This window comes from Pseudorasbora parva, chromosome 15 (assembly GCF_024679245.1).
Source record: "Pseudorasbora parva isolate DD20220531a chromosome 15, ASM2467924v1, whole genome shotgun sequence".
Lineage (NCBI taxonomy): Eukaryota > Metazoa > Chordata > Actinopteri > Cypriniformes > Gobionidae > Pseudorasbora > Pseudorasbora parva.
The window spans coordinates 35890769-35916403 of record NC_090186.1 but is presented as its reverse complement, the minus strand read 5'-3'; the positions used below and the strand labels follow the sequence as shown (position 1 = coordinate 35916403).

The 25635-nt window shown below is 38.0% G+C and overlaps 1 protein-coding gene and 1 long non-coding RNA gene across 4 annotated transcripts in view; one reads left to right on the top strand and one right to left on the bottom strand.

Annotated features, from left to right (window-relative positions):
• Positions 1 to 20677, bottom strand: part of msraa (methionine sulfoxide reductase Aa) — a 108949-nt gene extending 88272 nt beyond the window's left edge. The window contains exon 1 of one of the 3 annotated variants that reach the window (XM_067417922.1): positions 20373 to 20677. In XM_067417922.1, the coding sequence (XP_067274023.1) occupies positions 20373 to 20604 (232 nt within the window). In that variant the 5' untranslated portion in view covers positions 20605 to 20677. Of the gene's footprint in view, positions 1 to 15474; positions 16383 to 20372 lie in introns of those variants that run through there. The other 2 variants (XM_067417924.1, XM_067417923.1) reach the window with 2 other exon arrangements.
• Positions 20678 to 21257: 580 nt separating this feature from the next.
• LOC137041526 (uncharacterized) lies at positions 21258 to 24618 on the top strand. Its single transcript, XR_010898113.1, has 2 exons — positions 21258 to 23091; positions 23217 to 24618. It is a non-coding gene; the product is annotated as an uncharacterized lncRNA (long non-coding RNA).
• The last annotated feature ends 1017 nt before the right edge of the window (positions 24619 to 25635 follow it).

The following is a 25635-nucleotide window of genomic DNA, read 5'->3' as shown; positions in this document are numbered from 1 at the left end:
CAAATTCAAAAATAATTTCACATTTCTACTACATTAATGACCCAGTTTAAATACAGATTCATCTTCCCAGCACTGAAGTACCCCTTTAAATGTTTGTCAGCTTACTAGTGCAGTATTATAATTCAGTTGTGTAACATCAAAGTATATGAAATTGATGTGGATGAAAGAATATTATGAAATTGAATTTGTGAATCATGTCTGAAAATTAACTTTGAAAGTACTTAAGTCACTTAAAATGTATTCATTCCATGATGTTGAAGTTACATGAACAAATTATCTTATAATTTGTAAATATAACTTAATTGGTTCATGTGGGACTGACGTACACACTTAAATCATGTAAATCCAACACACTTTTTTTTTCATTGTGTTCCTCCTTTTTAGCTAATTAGAGGCAATTGTTCTCAAATGAGTCATTTTTGTTCAGCAATCAAACTGTATCTTTTTCCCTCACTAAAAAGAACCAACTGTTCATTTGGCAGTCAGACACTGGTCGGGATGAAAGGGTTTTGATTCACTAAAATGAGCCAACTTAAACAAGTCATGTTTGTTCGACAGTCACGGGCTACGTTGTGTGCTTTTGAAATCACTAAAAAGAACTGACTCATAAGAGTCATGTTCATTTGGCATTCAGACATGGGTTGTGCTGTAAGTGTTTTGACAATGAACCAGCTTATAAGAATCATGTTCTTTCGGCTGTCAGACTACACAAGTTTTGCAATTATGTTTTTCATTCGCAAAAAAGAACCAACTAATACGAGTTATTCATACAATGGAAAAAAGCACATGTGAACATCATTCTTTTTCTTTTATAAAAAAGAGCCAGTTCTCAGTTACAGTCCCAACCCTAAATAAGGTCTAAATCGATATATTCAAAATAAATAAGAACTAATATAGGCTTCATAATAAAAGCAAATTAGAGTCTTCAGAAGTGAACAAGGACAAAAATCAGAAGTCACAATTACATAATGAAAAAGCAACTGGTGAAGAAAGCACTTATGTCATCGGTCTGCAGCAAATGTTAGTGGAGCAGGACAAATGTGTGTTTGAAGTCAAGAAGAAGATTGTTTCAGTTTGTGGCTATGTCATTACTGTAAAGATGCTAAAGATTCAGATTTGATTTCTTTTGTAGTTCTCTCTCACCCTGCTTGCCATTGTGTGGCGCAGCTGAAACCGGTAATAAAAGATCTGCGTGTGTAGCAGTCAGCTGCTTCCCTCTGCCAAAATAATGGGATGCTCAGCACTGACTGTTTTACCTGCAATTAAGGGAGCTAAAAAGATAATTGTCTTAAAAACACAAGTCAGTCGCATAAGGTGATATTGTTCCTTTGCTGAGGTGTACCCAAGATGCCACATTCCATTATCTCTTTTATATATGACTCTCTTATCTGCCAAAAGGATACAGAGGAAACTGAGCTGTCAGAGACAGTAGTAAATATCATAAAGCCTGTTGTATAATATTACATTTACTGTATTGCACAAAAGTATTGCACCAAATACACAATAAGCAATATCAGCTGCTGTTCCAAATACACTTGTCTGTTCTTTCCTCTACATTTCTGGAGGGCTCTCTCTCACATGGTAAATCAGCTTTTTTAAGTGTGGAATGGGGTTATGCCATATACCACACCACCAGGATCTTTAGGTTCCCCAACTCCAAAATGCCAATTTAACCCCTAAAATGTACCTATCAACAAAAGCAGTGGCGCTACTAGGATGCCATCATGGTCTCTCATGAATTTATCTGATCAACAGTACAGTATAACAATAATATAATTAAATATTTCACACAATAACTATTTTCACATATTTTAAAATGCAATTGATTTCTGTGATGGTAAAGCTGACAGGGTCGCATGACGCTTCAGAAATCATTCTAATATGCTGATTCTTATTATTATTGGTTCCAAGTAATTAACGATGTTTCTTATTAACATTGAAAAATGTTTCTACTGCTTGATACACCTTTTTTTCAGCATTCTTTGATGAATAGAAATAGATGTCTTTAATGTCACTTTTGATTAATTTAATGCGTCCTGGCTGAATAAAAGTTGTAATTTTTTTTTTTAAACATCTTACCAGTTTCCAGAAGAACTCAACATTGCTAAAAATAAGAAATGATTCTTGAGCACCAAATCAGCATATTAGAATGATTTTTGAAGGATCATATGACTCTGAAGACACTGCACCACAGAAATAAATGACAAGTTAAATATAAAAATAAGGTTCTTTAATATTTCACAATATTACAGCTTTGTCTGTATATTTACGAGCATTTTTAAAAATGTATTATTCCTAACTTTTGACCGAGTGTAAGTTATAATATAAAAATAATAATAAATTATAGAATATGATAGTAGTATGAACTCACTACTAGCCGATACCAGATGAATAGAAGAGAACTAAAGTAAATAAAGTCTAAAGTTTTTGCATTGGCCACCATTACCCACCAATAGTCCCGCAACTGAACAAAACTGTCAACAGAAAAACAAGAGCTTTCTTGAAGTGGAAAGAACACGCACTGGTGTGAGAACATGCACGTACTGTTCCCAAAGGTGCTGGCGCTTTCCACCCCCTCCCTCAGCCAGCTAAGCACTTTCTCATACAGTAATATCCTGCAAGAAGGTCCAGCTGTGCTTTCATCTGCTTATTTCATTAGGCAGAGTAGGTAGATATCAAGGATTGCATTATGCTTTCCTGTAATCCAATCCCCAGTGTTCCCAGCCGACACGTTCTTTGCATTTACGAAGACACTTCAGCTTCCCCACCTACGTAACTTACCTATACGGCAGCGCATTTAAAGCAATTTCCATCTAGGGGGTGGGGGGGTAGGGGGGGCCTCAAGTCTGATTGGAAAGCTATTTATAGTGCTCATGAACAACGATGCATTTTGACACTGATGCTCCAGGTGGGCAACTTCCATGTTGTTTGATTGCCAGCATGGGAGCATTATCCTGTATTTAAACTCCTCAGCCACAGGGCCGCGATGACGCTGGATCTGCAGGGCTGGGCCTTTGAAATAGGCAATATCCAAAAAGGAAGGGTAACATCTAAAGGCAAGGCCCATGAAAAATTAATGCAAAGGTGCCAAGTCATTTCCATGCTGCCGCGCTGTAGAAGCCCACTCGTGTGACTAGAACATTTTTTGACAGGTCAGCCAGGCGGAACAGAGCAGTGCAGGCATGTGGTCCACTAAGGACGTGAAGAGAGCCCAGGACATGCCGATTCCTCTGCCTGTCAGACTGTCCAGAGGTGGCCTGCCACTTTCAGAAGATATCCAGTAGTGAAGAACAGAGATCAGCACAAGAGCAAGAGCAGACAAAATACCACTATTACCCTCATTTAAATGGTTAGCTCACACAGGAGTGAAAATTCTGTCATCATGTACTAAGCCTTATGTCATTCTGGTACGCTTCATATGACTTTCTTTCTTCCCTGGAACACAAAAGGAGATGTTAGGCAGAATTTCCCTGCTGTTTCTTCCCATTAGAAATGAAAGCTCCAAAAATGACAAGAAACAGAATAATGAAAGTGCTATCAAAGCAGCCTATATAACTTGTGCCCTGTATTTCAAGTCTTCAGAAATAAAATACCTTTGTGTGAGGAACAGACCAACATTTTAAAGAGAAATGGACAATTCTTAGGCTTGGTTTCCCAGACAGGGCTTAGATTAAGCCAGGATTAGGCCTCAGTTCAATATTAGGACATTTAAGTAACAATAAACGTGCAATTGAAAAAAAAAAAAAAAAAAAAACATTACATCTTACATCTTGAGACGAGACAATGGCATATTTTAAGATATGTCAGTGGAAGTTGCTTTCAGTTAAAACAGCTTAAACATAAATTTATTCTGGAAGGCATAAAGCCATATCTTTGAAACTGGGGGTTAATTTTTTATGGAATACTGCAGTGTTTACTTTATTTAACGTGCACTTGTGATCAATAATCAAAAATAACTTCCCTTCCCTCTTGACAACCTGCCACACAATAGCAAACCACAGGCATCTAATAAATTCCTGATGGATAAAAATTCATTCAAGTCATCTCCTAGATGTTTTCTTGTTCGAGAAGCCATTTTACTTGGATATACATCACAATAGGACTTTAGTTTCATGCTGATATTAAAGAAATCTATTACAATTCTATTTTGTAAATGTATGTTATAGATTTTGTGAATTATTCATCTGTGCATATTTTTTTTTAACCTTGTAATGTTTAATCAGAATGTCATAACTCAATCTTCCAGTGAAAATGAAAAACTTCTCTGGAGACTTCTAATCTGTTAAACCCCACCCCAAGCTTGCATTCAATTGAGTGCTACACCCACATCTCAAAATCCAATCAATAACCGATGGATAAAAATGTGTTTTCCTTTTACCATTATACTCAGATTGTTGTTACAACATTGAAGAAAATGATCTGTTGCTCTCTTCCGTTCAACTTTTAAAAAGTAAATCCTTGAAGCTTGTGTGACATATCTAACATAAATGCTACGAGCTATGACAATCTGTTCCGCACACAAAGCTCTCCTATGGCTTCCAAAGACTTCATGACATGCATCATATGAACTACTTTTAGGATGCTCTTTGTCATTTTTTAAAGCTTGGCGGCACTTTAACATAGGAAAAGAACAGTGTCAACTGTGAATAATCTGCATAACGTCTAATTTTGCATTCCACAGATGAAATAAATGCATGGGTTTGGTTTAAACATGAGACTTGCAACCCAATTTTTGCATGAACTAGCGCTTTAAGAATCAAAGCGAAAACTCAGAGGTTTCGTCTGCCATAATAATTCCTACTAAAATGAAAAGATCAGAAAGTGCCTTAACACACAGAGTGTATATGTTTACATGTGCGTAAAATATAGAGATATGACAAGAACGAACGAGAGAGAGAGAGAGAGAGAGAGAGAGAGAGAGAGAGAGAGAGAGAGAGAGAGAGAGAGAGAGAGAGAGAGAGAGAGAGAGAGAGAGAGAGAGAGAGAGAGAGAGAGAGAGAGAGAGAGACGCACTGGATCAAAAGTAATTATTCACAACAGGAGGCTGCAGAGTTAATTCGGCCAATCAGAAGAAGGGTGGGGGGAAGGCTAGAGAGAATGAGAACAACATAGAAGTAAAATCAGAAAGAGAAACCCCATGAAATACAAAGCTATATTTATTTTAAATGGCTAAAGCGTTCTTCATACTTCATGTCATGTCAGCTGTGGAAAAGTGTTCAGTTCATTCTGGTTCATTTGATATTGTCACCATTGGCAACAGCATGTAGTCAACCACAAGCACAAGGACTGCCAAGAGACTATCATTTTGTAAAATGCCCAACACTTAATCACTTCCTTTGTCATGGTGATTAAACAAGGCTGTTTGGAATGGAATGCAAGTTTATTGCCTGCAGCAAACTGCGCATTATATACTGTATACCGCCCACTATTTTGTAAAAGTGGTATGCCACAACAAATTTTTGCAAATAGTAATGTTATAATGACCTCACATGACTTGTCCTCTATTATGCTTTTTTGAATATTACCTTTATATTGCCTGTTTGTGAATGTAAAAGGTCTGCAAAGTTTCAAATTCAAAGGTCAAAATGGAGAACAAAAAAGTTAGTTTCCCAAAAGGAATAATCATTTCTGAACTGCTAAAATAAGTCTTTAGTCTCACTTCCTGTTATACAGCCTAATTTGCATACTGCCAGCCTATGATCTTCATTGGCTGCCCACGAACAACGTCTACTTTGACCTGCCCTCAAACACTGTAGATGTGGATGCGTCCTGAAAGAGTTTGGATTGTGTTGCTCACTATTTCCAGCACTGTAAATCTACTTTGCATGCACTTCAAAAGGACTCGGCTCACAGTTAGTGGGATTGATACGGAAAAACTGATGCCATCATTACTGTTCGTATCGCTGTTTACCAAGCACTGAGGAAGCCTCCAGAGCTAAAATTCAAATATGGTAATAGGAGTTTTGTTTCTGACATTGCTGTAAGTGGTTGACTAATCACAATAGATGGGGCTGGTTGACCAATCAGAGCAAAGTAGGATCACTAAAAGGAGGGGTTTAGAGAGAAAATCTTCGAACAAACCATTTTCAGACTCTGAGACATGAGGTGATGTGCAATGTATATTTATGAGATTTTTTTTTTTTTTTTACCATAATGTTGTTGGAGACCTCCAAAACAAAATGAGTAACCTTTAAAAATAGCATAATTTGGGCACTTTAATCATTATTTTTATACAACAACCCAGAAGTTAGCATCACCCTGGTTCCCTTGATAAAATAAAAAAATAAAAAAACCAATACGATTTTTCCAGTGGCTTTTGGATTACACCAGAAAATAAGCTTTGTGACACACTTTTTTTTATCATTGAATATCTTTACAAACGGGTACAAATTTGACACCGAAAAACCTGAATAAACGGCCATAAACAAATTATACCACAGTCACATGACAAAGTCACCAATATTAAGCTTTCAACAACTCTTTCAGTCTTTATATAAAGAAACATTTTCCCTGAAAGTCTGAGTTAGAAGAGTTTGAGTCTTTTTCCAAGTAAAAAAAACGACACATTATTAATGAATTTTATATTGTAGATTAAAACGTAAAAATACCTTGAGCTTAGGCATAATGAATTTTCAAGACTTTGTCATGTTTATGAGATCGCATAAGCACTAATTAATATGTTGCATACTGTGCACATTTACATATACTGCAAAAGTAGTACAAGTAGTGTAATACCACGCAACTTGAAACAGCTCTGAATCTTTATGACTTTTTTAACATATCTCATCAACGCTGATTAATGTTGCATACTGTGCACATATTTGCATGCTGCAAAAATGGTAGTGCGAAAGAGCGCCATTTAAAACACCTGATTATCCATCAAACATCTGTGAATGATTCAATTTGAATCTTTAAGATGCAATTTTTTTAACACATCTCAACACTAACTAAAGAAAAAGCACTTTAAACCATAGTGGGTCAGTATGTTTACAACATTACTACATGATTTTCTTCAACTGAACCTTAAGAAATCCTCCAGAAATAGCAGCCTAGACGCTACTGTGATCAGTGGAACTGACGACTCTTGTACTGCAATACAGGGCATGTGCGACAGACAGGGTTTTACCCTTCTGCTCCTATTCTATCATTATAAAGGAAGACAGGATCACTAATGAGCTGGTAACGGGTGGACGTGTGGCCACAGAGGTGAAGGAGTGAGAGGGCTCTCTTTGTGAGTGAAAAAGCTTCCTTCTCCCTTCATCTTGCGATTATGTGTCAACATCAAACATGGCGACTAGCGCTCCACACCTGCCTGTCAGTGCAGTCCTTTGGAGCTAAGATTAAAGGGGGTTTTGCTCACCAGAGGTAAAAACAGCAAAATGAAACGCACTGTAGGACCCAGAACACATCATATCTTTAATTCCTTCAGTTCTTTGTTCAGACAAACAGGTGGACTGTTGCGTCCTCTGAGCAAAGAGAGCGAGTCTTTTTACAAACTGCATTAGAAATCCAAACACATTTTCAGAAAGAATAATTTTGATCTCTTGAAACAACCCTTCAAGCTGTGAGATTTGGAGTTTATCATACGCACAGCCATGATGCCAAATCCACCAACCCAACACAGTGATATTTCATTTGCCGTCTTCTTGGACTCAACTGTTCCAAGCCATTCCAATTCCTACCATGTTGCAAAAAGAAAGATAAATCACAGCTTTAAGAATAAAGATGTCACTGAGCATATAAAATACAAGTACCGGTTTTGGAAGAATCCCATTCAAATAGCCATTTCATATCAAACTGAAATTCCTCTATTTTCCAAATGCATGTCATTGATCTTATTGAACGAGTCTTCCATGCATGTTTTATTAAAAAACACTTTGAGCTCATAATTGATCAAGATTCTTTCTTTCTGAGGAATTCTCCAATAATTTAGTCCACTTAAACCCCACCACTTTCTTACAATCAACCTCAAACTTGCATTCAGATCTGGCTTCATTCAGTCAACAACTAATGGACAACCAAGACCCGGCTCTCATTTTCTATTTCACTAATCCGTTTCACTCAGAAGCATGTCACATTAGAAAAGAAAAGACCTGTTGGTACTTCCGTTCATTCAGAAATGCTGAAAACAAACTAATATTTGTCAAAAGAATCTGAGACTGGCTGTTGATTACAAGAGAACATAAGTTCAGTCAGTGCAGTTATAATGGAAGTCCACTAAGCAAAGCATTCTGGTGGGTTTAGAAGCACAGTAGCACATATGTGCTCATATTTATATATATTTAAAGCGTTGATATTAATTATATACTAAAATGAGTTTTATTTGAGTGGCAAAGTAGTCAAAATTACCTTTTTAGTAGTATGACTACAGCAGATGAACTTGTAGCTCAATGTAAACAGCCCTTCTTGCATGATTAAAATTTGATTTATATTACGAGGCTGTTGAATGCTTGAATCTGATTGGTTTATGAACACTCTTAAAAGGTGTGCAATTATTTACAGGGAAACGCGTGGCTAAAGTAGTTCCAGGCAGGTCTTGACCGCATTACAGTTCCATATCACTTCTATTTTCATTTTCCTTCAGTACTCCGTTTGGGATTGCTGATTTTTTCCGATCAAATTTTAACCGGTTCAATCAGCGAACAGAGGGAGTGCCTGAGAAAAATGACATTGATGTTGTGCGCTACAGTCTATGGTTTAAGATGTCATGACCAAATGCTAGTGATTGGTTATGGCAGATCCAATAGTTTAAAACTTTAAAAGAGTTCCCGCCTTCAAGGATGTTAACGCTTGTCAATGGAGAGTGGCCAGACTCTCTGAACAAATTAAATGCACGAGAGCCTGGTAGGACCAGGCTAGGTCCTTACAGCTTACAACAGCAAAGTAACCAAAACCCACAATGAAACTGACCAAGCAAATAAATATAGTAAACAATAGGGTAAAACTGACAAATTATTTCCATGTTTTTTCCTCAAAATTACAGTTTATTGGATTTCTCCCACTCTCTCCCACTCAAACGCACACATACAGTATGGACACACTCTGCTTTGAGTCGTGATCACATTACCACCTCTAATGTGCATTCTTTTTCTAACGATTAAACAGCCCGACGTCAATTATTCCTTCCTTAAATTTAAATTTGCATAGAATGTTAGTCTCGTGTTAACACACAGTTGCAAGAACAAATATGTGAACCACTTGCAGAATCTGTGAAAATGTGAATAAGTAAGATAAAATAAAACATTAAGAGATCATTATTCAGTTATCAGTTATTTAGTGCTGTCCTGAAGATATTTTACATTAAAAAAAGTTTACATATAGTCCACAAAACAAAAACAATTGCTGAATATATTAAAAATGAGCCATTCAAAAGGTAATGAACCATTAATTATCTGTACTGCATGTCATTACCTGGATGATCCACAGCTGTTTTTGGGTTTTGTGATAGTTGTTCATGAGTCCCTTTTTGTCCTGAGCAGTTAAACTGCCCGATGTTCTCCAAAAAAAATCTTCCAGGTCCTGCAAACTCTTCAGCAATGGCTGTATGATTTTGAGATCCAGCTTTTCACACTGAGGACAATTGAGGGACTCAAACACAACTATTAAAACAATAATAATTCAATGATGCATTAAGAGCTGGGGGTGAAAACTTTTGAACAGGATGAAGATATCAACATTTTTCTTATTTTGTTTAAATAGGCTTTTTTTCATTTAGTACTGCCCTTCAGAAGCAACAGAAGATAATTACATGTTTCCCGGAGGACAGGTTAAGTACAATTTACCTTGATCTTCAAATTCAATACGTTTTGACCCCCTGCTCTTAATGCATTGTGCTTCCTTCTAGAATCAGTGAATGATTAAACCTTTATAATAGTTGTGTTTGAGTCCCTCAATTGTCCTCAGTGTGAAAAGATGGAACTTAAAATCATACAGTCACTGCTGGAGAGGATTCAAATATGCAAAATATGCTGGAAAACGGAAGAGTTTGCAGTACCTGGAGAACTTTTCTGAAGAACATTGGGCAGTTTAACTGCTCAGGATAAACAAGGGACTCAGTCAAGAACAACCATCACAAGAAAAGAAAAAAAGAGAGATGTGGATCATTTTTGGATCCATCTTCAAAGGTCAGAAATACTGTGTCTGGTGATTAAAAATTTGTCGTCTGCATGTTTAAAATTATGCCGGAAAAAAAAAATACAAAAAAGTAAAATAACTTATTCAGGACAGCACTAATAAACAATAACATGGATTTTGTATGATCTCTCATTTAGTTCAAATTATTTTCACTTTTTCACAGATTCTGCAAGCAGTTCACTTACTTTTTCCTTGCAATTGTATAATGTTCTTAAAGGTGCAGTGTGTAGTGTTTATGAGGATCTATTGACAGAAATGCAATTTAATATACATAACTATGTTTTCTGTGGTGTATAAAGACCTTACATAATAAACTGTTATGTTTTTATTACCTCAGAAGAAAGACAATTCTATACACCATTGGGTCTCCTTACAGTGAAGTCACCATTTTGCGCTGTCATGTTTCTACAGTAGCCCTAAGCGTACACACTCTACAGATCGCTAGTCACTCTCTGCTCTCTTAGATGACATTTTTGCCCTGTGTTGGCCCCCGTAGTTTCTCTACGTGCTTTGAAAGGAAGGGGTGAGCAGTGGGTGATTGCAATTCCCAACCTCACCGCTAGATGCCACTAAAATTCATACACTGAACCTTTGAAGGAATAAATCTCTCAAAAATGATAATTGTCAATTTACTCACCCTCATATTGTTCTATACTGGTATGACTTTCTTTGTTTGCACAAAGACGACATTTTGAAGATTGTAGAGAGCCAAATAAAAGAATAACATTTTTAAAAATTACATGAGGGTTTTAATTTTTGGGGGTATATATTGTATACAATACCTTGTATATATTTTAACACTTCTCCTGATGTATTGCCCCATAGACTTCCGTTGTATATGCATATGTTTCACAATTTACATGCTTTTACAAACTGAGGAAAGAGTCAAAATGGTTTTCTACTGATAGAGCTTAACCTTTGGAGCCAGAAGTGCAAGCCCATTCAAGACCTAAATGAATCATATTCCTTATTTAAGTCCAAATCTGTCATTAAACATTACACAATCATTAAGACAGCACATAAGCCAACCTCTATCTTTTGTTAATCAATGACAAGACAGACAGGTCTGATGTCTGCTGAAAGCAATACAAGACCTGTGTGTTGACAGATGTGTTCTTGAGCGTGGCAAAGAGCACTGTGGGAGACAGAGGAAGTGTGTAACAGGCTTTTTAAACAATCTACTTAATCATATCACACTTACAGATCTTCCTTTTCTCTACACATTAGGGTTCTAAGGTCCGATTACGTTCACATTTATGCATTTGACACTTTTGTTACAAATTAACTTAAAAGGTGTACATAGAGTATGTGCGATCACCACAGGAAATTCAGGAACGTCACATGAGTTACAGCAAAGAGAAAGACAATTCCAAATAGCACTATCAGATTCAGAAAAATAAAGGAGGCTAGATTCTCAAGCCATTAACTGACTTAAAGTGGGTCAACATGCAAATTCGCCAAAAACACCACACTGCTTTTCTGCAGCCATTAAAAGGTCTACTTCTGAGTTTCAAAAAACTGTATTGCTGAGAAAAGGCACGCAACATATTAGGTTTTCTATTATCTGCCAAGGAAGTTATGAATAATTTACAGCCACTGTTACACATGCATGGTTGGACTCTTCTACTTGTTCACTTAGGCAGGAAAAAAACTCAAGAGCTCAAAAGACAATCCTCAAGCATGAGGAACAGTTCTCACTAGTAATAAATGCTGACGTAAAAAGTATACAAGTTTCAATCCATACATATACCATTCAAAAGTTTTGGGGTAGGTACGATTTTTAAATGTCTTTAAAAGAAGTCTCTTATACTTACAAAGACTGCTTTAATTTGATCAAAAATACAGGAAATTTTGTAATATTGTGAAATATCATTAGTAGTGTCAAATAACTGTTTCCTATTCAAATACACTCAAGGATTATTAGGAACACCTGTTAAATTTCTCATTAATGCAATTATCTAATCAACCAATCACATGGCAGTTGCTTCAATGCATTTAGGGGTGTCGTCCTGGTCAAGACAATCTCCTGAACTCCAAACTGAATGTCAGAATGGGAAAGAAAGGTGATTTAAGCAATTTTAAGCATGGCATGGTTCCTAATAATCTTTTAGGTAAGTGCATATTGTTTTTATATAATTTATTTCTGTGATGGTAAAGCTGAATTTTCAGCAGCCATTACTTCAGTATTCACTCTTCAGTGTAACATGACATTTAACAAGCTGATTTGGTGCTGAAATTTGACCTCAAACATTATTGGTTGTTACATTATTCAATGTTAAAGGTACGTTCTTATATGTTAAAGATTATTCAAGAGTTAAATGTTCTTTGGAGCTGTCAAAACATTGCTTGAGTTATATCAACTTTTGGTCTAATCAATTTAGTTTGAGAAAGATATTTAGACATTGCATATGGTTTTGCTTATGGCACACAACACACCTCATCTTCAAAAATACCAGAAGTTACCAACCAATCTTCTAATTAAACAACTAGCAGTCAAGCAATCCTCAAGCAATTTTCCAAGCAATCTTTGTGTATTCTGACCATTTCTTTTGTAACAGGTTCACCATTGCAGAATGAGTATTTTATTTTAAAGGGGTGGTAAAACACGATTTCCTTTTTCTAACTTTAGCTAGTGTAAACAACATCTGCAAAGTTATAATGCTCAAAGTCTAAAGCAAAGCGAGATATTTGCTTTTAAAGAAATCAATTTCTAAGGACTACAGCAAACGGCCGGATGGGAACTACAGCCTTTTCCTCCAGACTTGCTGACATCAGCGGGTTCCATATTTACATAAACCCCTCCTCTGAGAATATTAAATAAGGGAGGGCAATGTCATTTTTTTATTTCTGTGGAGAAGAGTAGGCTGAAATGTGTTAGGCGGTTGGCGAATCACAGCACAGCTGGGCCAGCTAACCAATCTGAGCTCATTGCGTATTTTTGAGGGACTGGCTTCATAGAACCAGGAAACTATCAGACTGTTTTTACTAGCCTAGAAATCTAGACACACCCTAGCGGCAGCAAATTTAATCTGCCCGTGAGTGTTGTCTAGCAACTCTCAATACCCTTCTGAGGTGTATTCGCCTAACTCTAGCCGAGCCAATCACATTGTATATAGAGTAGGTAGGCGGGGGGGCCATAATGACGACGGCCGAGTTGCGTTGGTTTGCATGCCTCTAGTAAACACAGAAACTGGCGAAAGGCGGTCTTTCGAATCAGCTCTGACCGCGACTCTGGAAGACTTAGAGTTAAGCTTTTCTCTGAGAAAAGAAAGAACGGCACTGAAGTCATTCTTAAAAAGGGAAGATGTGTTCTGAGTTTTGCTGAATGGATACAGCGAATGTTTAATCTGTCAATGAGCTCTGTTTCACCTTCGTTGCTCTGGTTGGTGTAGCGCTATCCTATCGCGTGCAGAGGGAGTTTGAAAGACAACCGTTTATCCCGCCACTCGGATTGAGCCCTGTCAATGGTGAGTTTCCAGACCAAACATCTTGATGTGGGTCTGGCGGGTCAGGCTATGTTTTTACAGCAGTGTACAATAAAGGTAAAATGTATGAAAAATAATGCCTTTTTTTTATTTTTACGAAGAATGAACACATTACAGTGCACCCCACAAACACAATCAAGCCTTCAAAAGAATGTTTTACCACAACTTTAAATTCTTTAAAAGATATTCTACACTACAGATAAGATTTAAAGGGTTACTTCAGCGATTAGCAAATGTCTTTGTATCAGTAGAAACCCTGGAGTATATTCAAATGATTGTGCTTTCCCCCCTCATATCCCCATGAGACAAGAGATTTATGCATTTTATTTCTGGAAAAATTCCTCCTATGGAGCAAATTGACGATATTTGCATCATAGGAGGAGTGTTTGCCCAAAGGCTAAAGACTACAGCCAGCAGAAGGAGCCATTTCCGCATGTTTTGAATCCACGCATTGGGGATGGAAGATCACACTCAGAGCTCAGCTCGCAGCTGCAGGCACTCATTTAAACGGAGCTATGGTGAGCAATGTAAGTCTTTTAACTTCTCAAATTAATTTCTATGAAAGTTAAGATGGTAAAGGCATGAACTGAAACGTGCCAGACTGAACTCGCATTGTGAATGTATGCCGCGAGTGTAGTCGCGATTACCTCAGCTCTCATCATGAGAGCTCATTTATCTCACTCCTGCAGTCAGTGCTCAGTGCTGGGATACTCGCGCGGTGACTCACTCATTATATTGAACAGACACGTTCAGTTTTTAATTGTAGTGTCTGCTCCAACTCAGTCACAGTAAACAAGTTGGTGGCTTTGAAAAATGGCCTCACAGGCCAGCGAAGCATTCTGGGAATTGTAGTCTTTCATCCCCATGAGACAAATACATTTTCTGTCTTTTCTCAGTCTAGAAGACACCAAATTCAAAAATAATTTCACATTTCTAATTCATTGATGACCCAGTTTAAATACAGGTTCATCTTCCCAGCGCTGAAGTACCCCTTTAAATGAACATATTCAGACAGTTAGTGTTGTTGATTTAGATCTATCCAGGTGGTATGTGAAAAATCCTGTTGATAATTAATATTTATTTTTTAGAAAGCAATGGAGAGTTTGCAACTGGCATTTTGCAGTTTCGTAAGCAGCTGTTCTGAGACACTGATGGCAAAAAGAAAGAAAAAAATTACTTCATAAAACAAATCAGAAATGGCACACAGAACAGTGTACAGCTATTCAGTTTGGATCCATCTTCAAAGGTCAGAAATACTGTGTCTGGTGATTAAAAATTCATCGTCTGCATGTTTAAAATTCTGCCGAAGAGAGTTTAGGCCTTTGCTTTTTTGAGTATTGATGGAAAGCAGAAAGGCCTTTTCAGAAAACCATAATATAAAACTATAACGCCAAAAAACATCACAATGCACCAATTCTATCAGCCACGGACACCTGTCTTATGATGAAACACATCTGGCAAATTCATCCTGGCTCAGAATCAACAAAATCTCTCTCTCTCTCACTCTCTCCTCTATTCTTGCCCTTTTCGCAGTTATTAACTGGAAGCCTGCTGATGCAGCCGAATCCTAGTGCAATGTCAATGTGTAGCTGTGAGAGACAGAAAACCAGTGTATTAGTATAAAACTTAAGGAGAGGAAGCCATAAAGTACAGAAGGATACCATGTACCAAGCAAGGTTGTATGAGAAAAAGCAGACACAGATTCAGCAGAAAACGATCACTCTATAGGAAATCATACTCATATTTTATGTACCTTGTCTATAATCAACCAATAATAACAGCACAACATTCTAACAGTAAGTCTTAAGCAAAATTCTTAAGCATGTGATTGTATCTGTACTAATATGAGACAAACCTGCATTATTTGTCTTCAAAGAGATGACACTTACAGATGTTAGGAAATCAACATCCAGGCCTTTATACTCCAGACATTCACTGTTGACCGCAAGATTTGAGCACCAAAATGGCCGACCAACAATCCATTTTCTTCTTGTAGAGCATTAGATTCCCTAATAGTTAGAAGACTGGAATATCACACGTGTATTTTTATGCCCTCACTGATCTAAACGCACTGTGATGAGAGTTTTGGAATATGGTCTTGGTTTTCTGGAGGAACACCTCAAAGAAAGAAGACTGTTGATGAGGACCGTTGGAAAGTCACCTAACTTCCTCCTCCAAGACAAACACATCCATTTCCAATAATGTCTTGGTTAGAGTTCTTAGTTTTAAATGTTTAAAACTTATAAAAGTAAAAACAAAACTTTGTAGTCCAATCATGGAGGTGCAAACTTTTCTTTGTAGTTCCAGACGTTCTCTTCGATAGCGAAGCCATTAGTGAGAACATAAACAGATGCAGCTTGATTTGCAGTTATGATAACAAAGACCCCTGCAGACACATGGTCATCTCTTGGCGCAAACAACTTCCAAAAGTCCAGTCCAAAAAAAATGGAAAAAGCACAATTCTTCCAGAATTGGTAAAAACGTCTTTCTGATTATAACGTGCGTCACCTTTGCATTAGCTTCCTGCTAAATAAAATGTAGTTTTCTTTTTAGATGTAGTTTTTTAGCACTCAAGATGAGCTCCTGCACTCTGGGTATTTTTGATTTCCTTTGCGCAAAAGCTGAGCAAACAGACAAAGGGAGCTGCGATAGAACCCAGCCAAGTCTCGCCTGGGTTTTTTCTCTTCCATTCCTCTCCCTCTCCGTGCTCCCGCACTCCCGGCGTGGCAACTTTCCCGAGAAACCCTGGCGAAGCTCCAGCCTGTGTCTGCTCGTCTGGGCCCCCCTCCTCCCCCCCGAAATTTAGGCAAATTGATCAAAACGAATCTCAAATTAATTTCTTTTCTCTGCCATTCTCTGCCACCTCCATCCAGATACAGTCCCCTCCCCTCTTCCTTCGCCAGATGCACAGATTTGAGGACATTGGAATGTCTGTCATCCCAATCTCCCCAGCGTCCCCGCAACTCCAATGTTCCTCCTTCAACCGGCCATCCGCTTCATCCATTGTTAGCCACCGGCACTCGAGAGTTGCTCCGTGTTTCACCTACTCATTTTCAAATCTATCTTAGCAGGGAAAAGTCCTGCTGCCTTTCCTCTTTTCAGCGTGTGCCAGAACAGTACCTCGTGTGCTACTACTGCCATTTTTGGGGACATGGCAGCGATGCTGTGCCAAAGCGGGACGGCCCTAAGGACACCCTCCCTAAAAAGATCCTCACTTATGGAAACCAAACCATGGACTCAAATGCACCTTCACAAAACTGCTGTGATATTTAGCACTGCAAAGGAACAGATAATATGAAAACAGCTGGTCTATATTACACTGACCATCTATATTTCCAATTAAATATCATTTTAATATACAGCAAATTTAATCTTTGCTGCTTTGGTTAGAATTAATGTTTAAGCAAAGACCACATGCATGCTCAATAGCACATCCTTACAAGAGAAGGATTTATTCTGTACTGCTTAATCGACTATCAAACCAGAAAATTAATTTTCTTTGCATCTTTTCCTGTCAACAATTCTTTTAAACTGAAACAATATTTTTGGTCAAGGTCAAGCATCCTGCCAGATGAAAAACATGGATTTTTTGTGTGCGTGTTAATTAAAATGTTTAAAAAGCACTTAAAAGTATTTTTTTAAAGAAATATTCATGTTTAGTCACAAATGTCTTATAATTTGCCCATTAGAAGTTAAATTGTGTGTAATTGTGGGTGACACATAAGGAGAGAGTTCATCCAAAAATGTTACATTCTGTCACCATTTACACTGCCTCATTAGAGAAATTTCAAAATTTCAACCCGCTGATGTAATTTCAAAACCTCATGTGTGACTTTCTTTCAACTGTGGACACAAAAGAAGATATATCCAGGAATGCCGGTGTCCAAAACCACATTGGACCTCATTGAATTATATTACATGGACAAAAAAAACTAACTGTTCTCTTAAGTGTTCCACACAAAAAAAGTAAGTCATAGGGATTTGTAATGACATGGGGCTGAGGGGGGACTAAATGATTATAGAATTTCAATTATGGATAAGCTATCTGGATATGTTTTTTTTTTTTCAGTGGTTTCAGTTGTTACACAGGTAAGTTCAAGATTAGTTTGAGCAAACTCTGTTTTTTCTGGCTCAAGAATGTGGATTGTTTTTTATCTGTGTCCATCACCATTGTAACTTACACTACACGGCTAACCTGCTCTACAGCAGGTTTTATTCTGGGTAAGAGACCGCAAAACCCAAACTGGACCAATCAGCTGCAAGTAAAGATGCAATAAAGCCACACCCCCTGTATGTCTCTGAATTAAAGCAGTTTATAATGAGACAACTTTAGAAATAAAATTGTGCATCTTCTGGTGCCAATTTGTTTATTATATGAATTATAATCACTTTGAATTCATATGTTCATATAAATATATCAATTGACAAGTAGCCACATAGTAATATAAATATAATACATGCATTCATAATTATTTTAAACAACGTGTATTCTTTTGAGCTCTTTGTGAACCTATAATTATTAGGCATATTTCTTTGATTCACATCATGCATTGATATAGTCAGATATTCTTTCAGCTGCCTTCTCAAGCTTTCAATGCAGCAGCAGCAGTGTTTATTTCTGCCTTGTAAACACATTTAATTTCATAATAATTTTCAAAACAATCTCTCAATCTTCAGAAGAGAAGTGAATCAAACGGACACTGTGATTGGCTGTTTGCCGCACGTGTCACACTTTCAGGTGCACGTGCTTGAGAGTTGATCTCTAACTCTGGATTAAACCTGAGGTGACAGCGAACGTTTATACCGAGCTTTGAGAAACGGTTGAACTTGATCTAAACCAGGTGGGATTTATCTGGATTTGTCAAATCTAAACCTACTCTGAAACTCAGCTAGCTTCATGCAACAGGCCTCAGAAGTGAGATCACAAAAACAAATGATTCACATACCAACAAATCACTGTTTTTAAGTAAATATTAAAAAGCAACGTCAAGGGAGGGAATATTTTTGCATATTCGTGAAAAAAAAAAGTACAATCCCACTCCAAAAGAAGTCCACACAAACTGCACAACTCGAAAGAACTGAAGCAGTTCCCTCCAGCACATGAGCTAAGCGCCCACAAAGTTTTCTTGTTCGAGCTGCTCATGTTCAAAGAGACATCACACTGCCCTAAGCTCTGATCTCATTCTTCCATCTGTTCTGTGGTCTGTAACCTTCCACCAGGTTCATTACATCTTCAAAGCGAGACACGCGTGTGTCAGTGTTACAGAGTGTTACCTGGCAACCTTCCAGCTCCGCGGTGGAGTCCCGTTGCCAAGGGGAAGCCTTGAGAGGCGAGCGCTGATAATCAGTTCACTGCAGTCTGAAGGGGTGGATCCCTGCACGGGCGCGCTTCATGCCTCTGCACTGAACGCCAATGTGAGTCGCATGTCAAGCAGCCTGCGGATGCTCCTAAGAGCGAGCGTTGCAGACACATTATTATTATTATACGTATTAACTTCTAGGCCGAGTTACAACAATAACCAATTATCAGCTACTCTAAAGATTCCTTTACAACTTTAATAAGTCCACAGTTGTACCATTTAAATGTATGCAAAGGCAATATCTCCAAACATGGAAAGGAAATGTCCACACGGACCTGCTGCTGGGAGGATGGGACAAGGTGTATGGATATAGCCCAGGGCTGGAAACCAGAAAATTGCTCGTTCGACCTCCAAAAGAAACAAGCCTTGTGTTATCACTATTGTGCCCTTGAGCAAGACAAGTGATCTGCTCCAAAAGGGTTAGTGTTCCCAAAAATGAAAATTCTGTTGTTGTTACTCCTACCCATATGCTGTTTTTTTCTTCTTCAGTAGAACACAAAAGGATAATTAAAAAATATCAATTAAAAAAAATGCATTGCTGATGCAATTTTTCATTTTGTGTTCCGAGGGGGGTGAGAGAGTGTGTAAATAATTTTGAACTGTCCCTTTAATAACTGCACCCACATTATCCATTTCACTTTGGATAAAAGTGTGCTAAATAACTACTTACTGTTTTAACTGGATGTTTCCTTTTCCGATTAAATTGTGTCGCTTAAAAGGTGTGATTTAGGATTCGTAGCAAGCCTCCTGTTCCCATCAGAGCTCTTCACCCTACTTGAAGCAGCATTTCCATTTTTATGTAAGAGCCTGAGTCAGCTGTTCTGTTCCACTGCTAGTGTGCTTTTTATTGCCCTTTACTACCCTCGACTCTTGCCTCTGAGGAAAAAGATATTGAATATTTAATGCCAAGAGTGTTGGAGGTATTACTCGGTAAAAGAAGACTTACTTTGAAAACATTTTGCTTCACCTAATGGTACTCTAAAGTGAAAGATGGTTAAAAATGAAACGGAAAGGAGACGAGTGAGATGTAGCCTACTGATGCTGCAATAGGGTTTCTTAAAACATATGAGTTGACTATTGAGCAGGCAAATAGGAGTAAATAATGTCTGCAAATTCTGTATGTCTAGAATAAACAAAATGACGATTACATGCTACTGTAGCACTGCGCATGCGCGTCGCACAGCTCCAGGAAAAACAAAACAAAGCCCCGTGTTTCCTCGATCGCAGAAGACCCATAGATTTTCTTTTGCACGTGTAAGCTTAGGCTGCATTTCCGTAGCCTGTAACATTGTATTCAACCGCGACTAAAACCTTAAGCGCTGCCTTTGTTTGACCGCTGCTAGCCGCGTTAGCACGTGGACTGAGAGAATAAGACAAGTTCACAACGCCATACCTGACACTTTCACGCTCTGCTCTCTTCCAGGTAGCGCTTCCTCCGGAGACGGCATTCGCACTTTGGAGGACATATCTCCCATTCTATTGTGGATGAAATGACGCCAAAACAAACGCACGGAAGTCCGCACGACCATGAGCACAAACACACCGCACGCGACGCACTTGTGTAACGATTGCACAAGCGCGTGCTCGTTACTTAACTCGAATATTAAATAAGAGTAATTAAGCATTATCTAATCATATGTTTACATTCCTTTTTGTAACCATTGCTAAAACGAGTCTCTGCTGTGTTGGAGGACAAAAACAGAGTATGTGCCTGAAATGTTTCAATAGATTGAATAAAAAGTGGTAAAACTACTCGTTTGTCTTGACACTTTTTTTAACAGATTGTTTTTATTATTAGTGGTGTGACAATTATGTTATAATATGTGAGCTAATAAACTAATATTTTTAGGTAGGCCCTATATATAATTTAATCTCACACCATGAGCATAAAAACAACGTATTTTGTGTATGCTACTCAATAGTATTTCGGATTAAGAATGCTCATATTTTGTGCTGATCATTGTGCATGTGCCAGTTAAAAGAAGTTTATGATCTTTGACTATGTGTAACAATTAGGCTACTTCAAACTGAAAGTGTCTATCTCTTATCAGTTAGGCTAATGTCGGCGCATGCAAACAGATACAGATTGTTTTATTTAATGCCATGTCAGCATCCAGGGCTATTTTCATAGCAGAAATTCAATTGCACAATACAAATATCATATAGACACAATAAAATCAAGCAACAACAAAAATAAGCCATAAAATATATTTTTTAATTGAAATATGAAAAAAAATATATATATATATATCCAAAATTTTTCAGGCATAATCTTACTAAAGCCCTTTAAGATAAATAGCTTAATAAAAGAGCAGGCGCATGCAATAGCCTTTAGGATGTATTCATTAATAGACTGATAGAAAGGTGTTTTCGAATAATATAGCTAAAATAATTGAATATCATGGACAAAAACAGAACACCGAGTAGACATTTCTTTGTTTAATGAGATGATATTCCCTGGCCCTTTAAGGTGTCGTCTCAGAGACAGTGTCTTTATCCATGTGTCGTCAGCATAAGGGTGGATTGAAAAGCTTTACCATCTGGAGTTCACTGCGTGTCGAATGTGTTTGTTCGAGACACGCGTGCGACAGACGACAGTCCTCTAAACTGCAACACAAGAGAGGATCAGGAGACCTCTGCTGACCTCAAAGCAAGTGCAGGGACGGAAATTAAAACCAAACGATACATGCTATAGATGAAATGCTGCAAAGTGCATGGACAATTTACATGATAGATAGATAGATAGATAGATAGATAGATAGATAGATAGATAGATAGATAGATAGATAGATAGATAGATAGATAGATAGATAGATAGATAGATAGATAGATAGATAGATAGATAGGGTGCGTCATTGTTTTCTCGTGTGTCATGTGGGCTATATAAACGTCTTCACGCCCTTTTAGGATATTTTAAGTTAGACAAATAGAAAGACAATTCGGACATTTTACCGATCAAATGTCCCATGAAAGTCGCTGAATATTTCTACATATAGGCCTCTTAGTGAAACACAGGCCTGCGTAATAAGACGCGCTGTTGTGGTAGGTGACATCACTAACCAAATGAGAACCATCAGTGATTTGGAGTCGGTGTAAACGTTTTGGTGTACCAATAAAACGACGAAAGGATGAAGATAAATCAGTGTTCGACAATAAATCAATGCGGCATGAGGGATGAGCGTGTGTGGGGGATGGGACAAAAACGCGCAGATGACAGGCCATATGGAGTCGGCCTTCTTTCTTTCTTTTTTTTTTTTTTTGACACAATTTAAAGAACTAATACTTTCTAGAGGGTTTATCGGTGTTAACTAAATATTTATTTGACGTGAAATTGTTTACGTCGAAGAATTAAGTCAATGGTAGCCTATCATGTCGCACGATGACCTTATTGGTTCAAGAGACTTTATTTGCCAATAGGCTACGCATTCCAAAAGAGCATTCCACTTTCGTGTTAATGTTACAATAAAAAAATCTAATCAAGCTTTAAAAAAACATTTTTGTTGTTAGCAACTCAACCAGCACTTGTGCATCAAGAAACGAATAAAACGAAAATGTGCATCGTTTAGAAATCAAATCGATGAAATAAAACCGAGACCTGCATCATTAAAAGTGCAGAAACTCTTTTCCAAACGGCTAATGTTTAGTAAGCCGACAGATGCCACCTCTTTCCACCAGAGTATAATCCTCTCTGAAGGGAAGGGAACAGAGGAGCAGGACGGAGAGCTTCAGTGTGTGTGATAAACTGGGCTGCTCTCCTCCTCTCTGTCAGATCGCGCTCTGCATCACACCATTTCACATGATGACCGACTCTGCTTACGAGCACCGAAGCCTTCTGCTCTGGTTATTTGCTTCTAACATGCATTTTCCCGCTTTCCTTTTTCGTTTATCTTGAAGAAATCCGAGTGATGCAACACTGTAATCGGAAATGATTTATGCCGCATCCAGCAGCATCAAGGTGCGCAAAAAGCGTGCGGGACATTTGATGATTTTGGAACGACGCTCTTCAGCACCGACTGCCTTGTGGACATTTCCCCAAACTGGATATATGGACAAATATTATCTCGAGGGATAAAAACCTATTGTTTATGTCCTGCTTCGCAAGGTGTATTTGTGTAAGTTTTGATGAAATCGATGTGCAATGTTTCTTTTTTTTTCTTCTTTTTTTTTTTTACAAATTGTTAATGTCAATCAATTGCGTGTTTTACTAAAGCATGTTTCTTTTTTCCCCTTCTTATAGCTCATGACAGCAGACTGTAAATGCATTGATGTGCCACTGTATCAAATTATGTCCGGCTATATTAATAGGTTCTTTGATTTTCAGACTGAATGGACGTCACTGAATGGATCGCCTAATTAAAATCCAATTTACGGGGAATTTTCCTTTCTGTGTATGGTGCAAGGTCGGCTTTGACAAATGGTCCCCTCCACTTTTTCCCCAATATTTAGTTTACCCCCTCCTGGTGCAGGTGCTTTCAACTGCCCCCACCTTCTAACATATACCCCGCCCGACCCCCCACACGAGGCGGCGGTGTCTCTAGTCCCACAGTTTCCCCCTTCTTTCTTACCTCTGCTGCATTTTGCATGAGCTATCTAGGTCATTAGCATTTTAGCGTATGCAAGACTTCAGGCTGGTGAGGAGCCAGATGGGCCCTCTACTATTTTTTTTTAGATCTCATGGGAGTTGAGCAAGGGACCAACTGCATGCAGCAAGCCACCGAGCGCCTTCATTTTATTGCCATCACTCGGGCCTTATGTTGCACCAACACATGATGGAGAGATGCGCACCGTCCTCTGTGGAAATAACGCACTCGTGCCATTCGAAAAATAGGTAATGTAGTAACTGGGAACGCTTGTTTGAATTATTATACGCGTGTTGATGCACAGAGTTGCATGATGCTCTGTGCAATGTTGGATGCTGATGCTACACCAGTCGGAGGAGGACGTAGACATTTTGGTGCAGCGTCGTTGCTGGCTTGTATAGCTTGCTGTGCGGTTCTCAACATTGTGGTTGAAAACAGGCCTGCTTTTCTTCGTGTTCACAGCGGACCTTGATTTAAATGTCCATACAATTAAGGCACGCGGTGAATGCCAAGAGAGATGGCAAATATCATCGATGAATGTTTTTTTCTTCTTCAGATAGTCCGTGCCTGCGATGCATGACAGTTCTTCGCGTGTGTGTGTGACAGTGTGTGTGGAGGGGAACCGACGCATTAATGCGGCCAAACTGGTCTTTAATATTTCATTGCGCTCTTCCATTATTTTATATTGCGCAAAGGTGCGTATGCTTGAATATTCTGAATTAACCTGATGAAACGTCCTTTTGATATTTGTCAACTTGGAGGACGTTTTTAAAATATGGAAATACCACGTAAACAGACATGTATATGGGACACGATGTCTTCAGGAGAAGATGAAGAATAATATGAAAAGTTGCGAGGCCTAGAATTTAAACACAACACATCACGAACCGTTCAGGGTTTCTTACATTTCTGAACACTTAAAACGACAGCAGTGGGTTTTCAAAGGGACACTTGTCCTCATTCTAAAGGAACAGAAAATATTACGCATGTACGTTTGTCTATTGTATCCTTGATACTGTAAATCATTTTAGTTTGTCAATAAAATCACATATTCACGAAGCAGACATTAATTTCTTTTTTTCACACGCAATATTTGCCACCTCATGATTCGATTTATCAGAAAATACACTTTTTGTCTTTATGACTGACTTCTATTTACAAAAAAAGAATGTTATGCTCAGTAATTACAATACGGACCGCGAGATATAGGCTATGTGTAATTTAGAGACAGAGTTAAGCGATATTTTATTAATTTACATTTTATTTGGAGTCGAAAACACAGAAGCATAGCCTGCTGCCTGATTCCATAATGAACCATTTTATGAACTAAAAAAAAAAAACAGCATTCAAAACATTGATCAGAAGAATAAAAGGCAACACCAAGAAAGTTTTAAAGAACCAGACTCAGCAAACATATTCTTGGTGGTTCTTTGCTTAAGAGGACAATTGAAGAGCGTTTATTTAAAGGTGCTGTAGCCTAAAACACGGTCTATATTCTGGTATGATAAGCCTACATGATTTCGACACGAGTGTTTCACATTATAGGCGCCTTAAACATGCAGCTCTTGACATATTTCATCTTCACCTCATATGAAATGTTCATTTTTAGACATCCCAAACAGTGTTTCATCTTTCCTATACGCGAACCTCATGTTCAAGGTCATAGGTAGCCTACTAATGGTTGCTAATGGAAATGTAGGCCTAGGCTTTTCCCAAATCATTTTTTGTAAATGAACAGGCAACTAAACGCGTATAGCTTCGCTTATCATATCAAAGAAAACATGTTTTTGTTGCGTCATAATTAGAATTTTAACGGCTACAAGTCGAATGATTTCGTCCACGAGGCTTCTAATCGAGTTATCGTTATAATTTCCGTTAGAGGTTTAAACATTATTAAAACGCCAATTAATCTCAGAATAGAACAGGCCTCAGTTCGGGTAGCCTAATTCAAGCCAATACATGGAGATTGTCAAAATGTAATTCTATAAAACAACACATGGATTACTTGTCTGCTATAGAAGCTGGAGATATCATTCAGGTTACAAAATATAATAAAAAGCGCACGCGGGCAGTTTG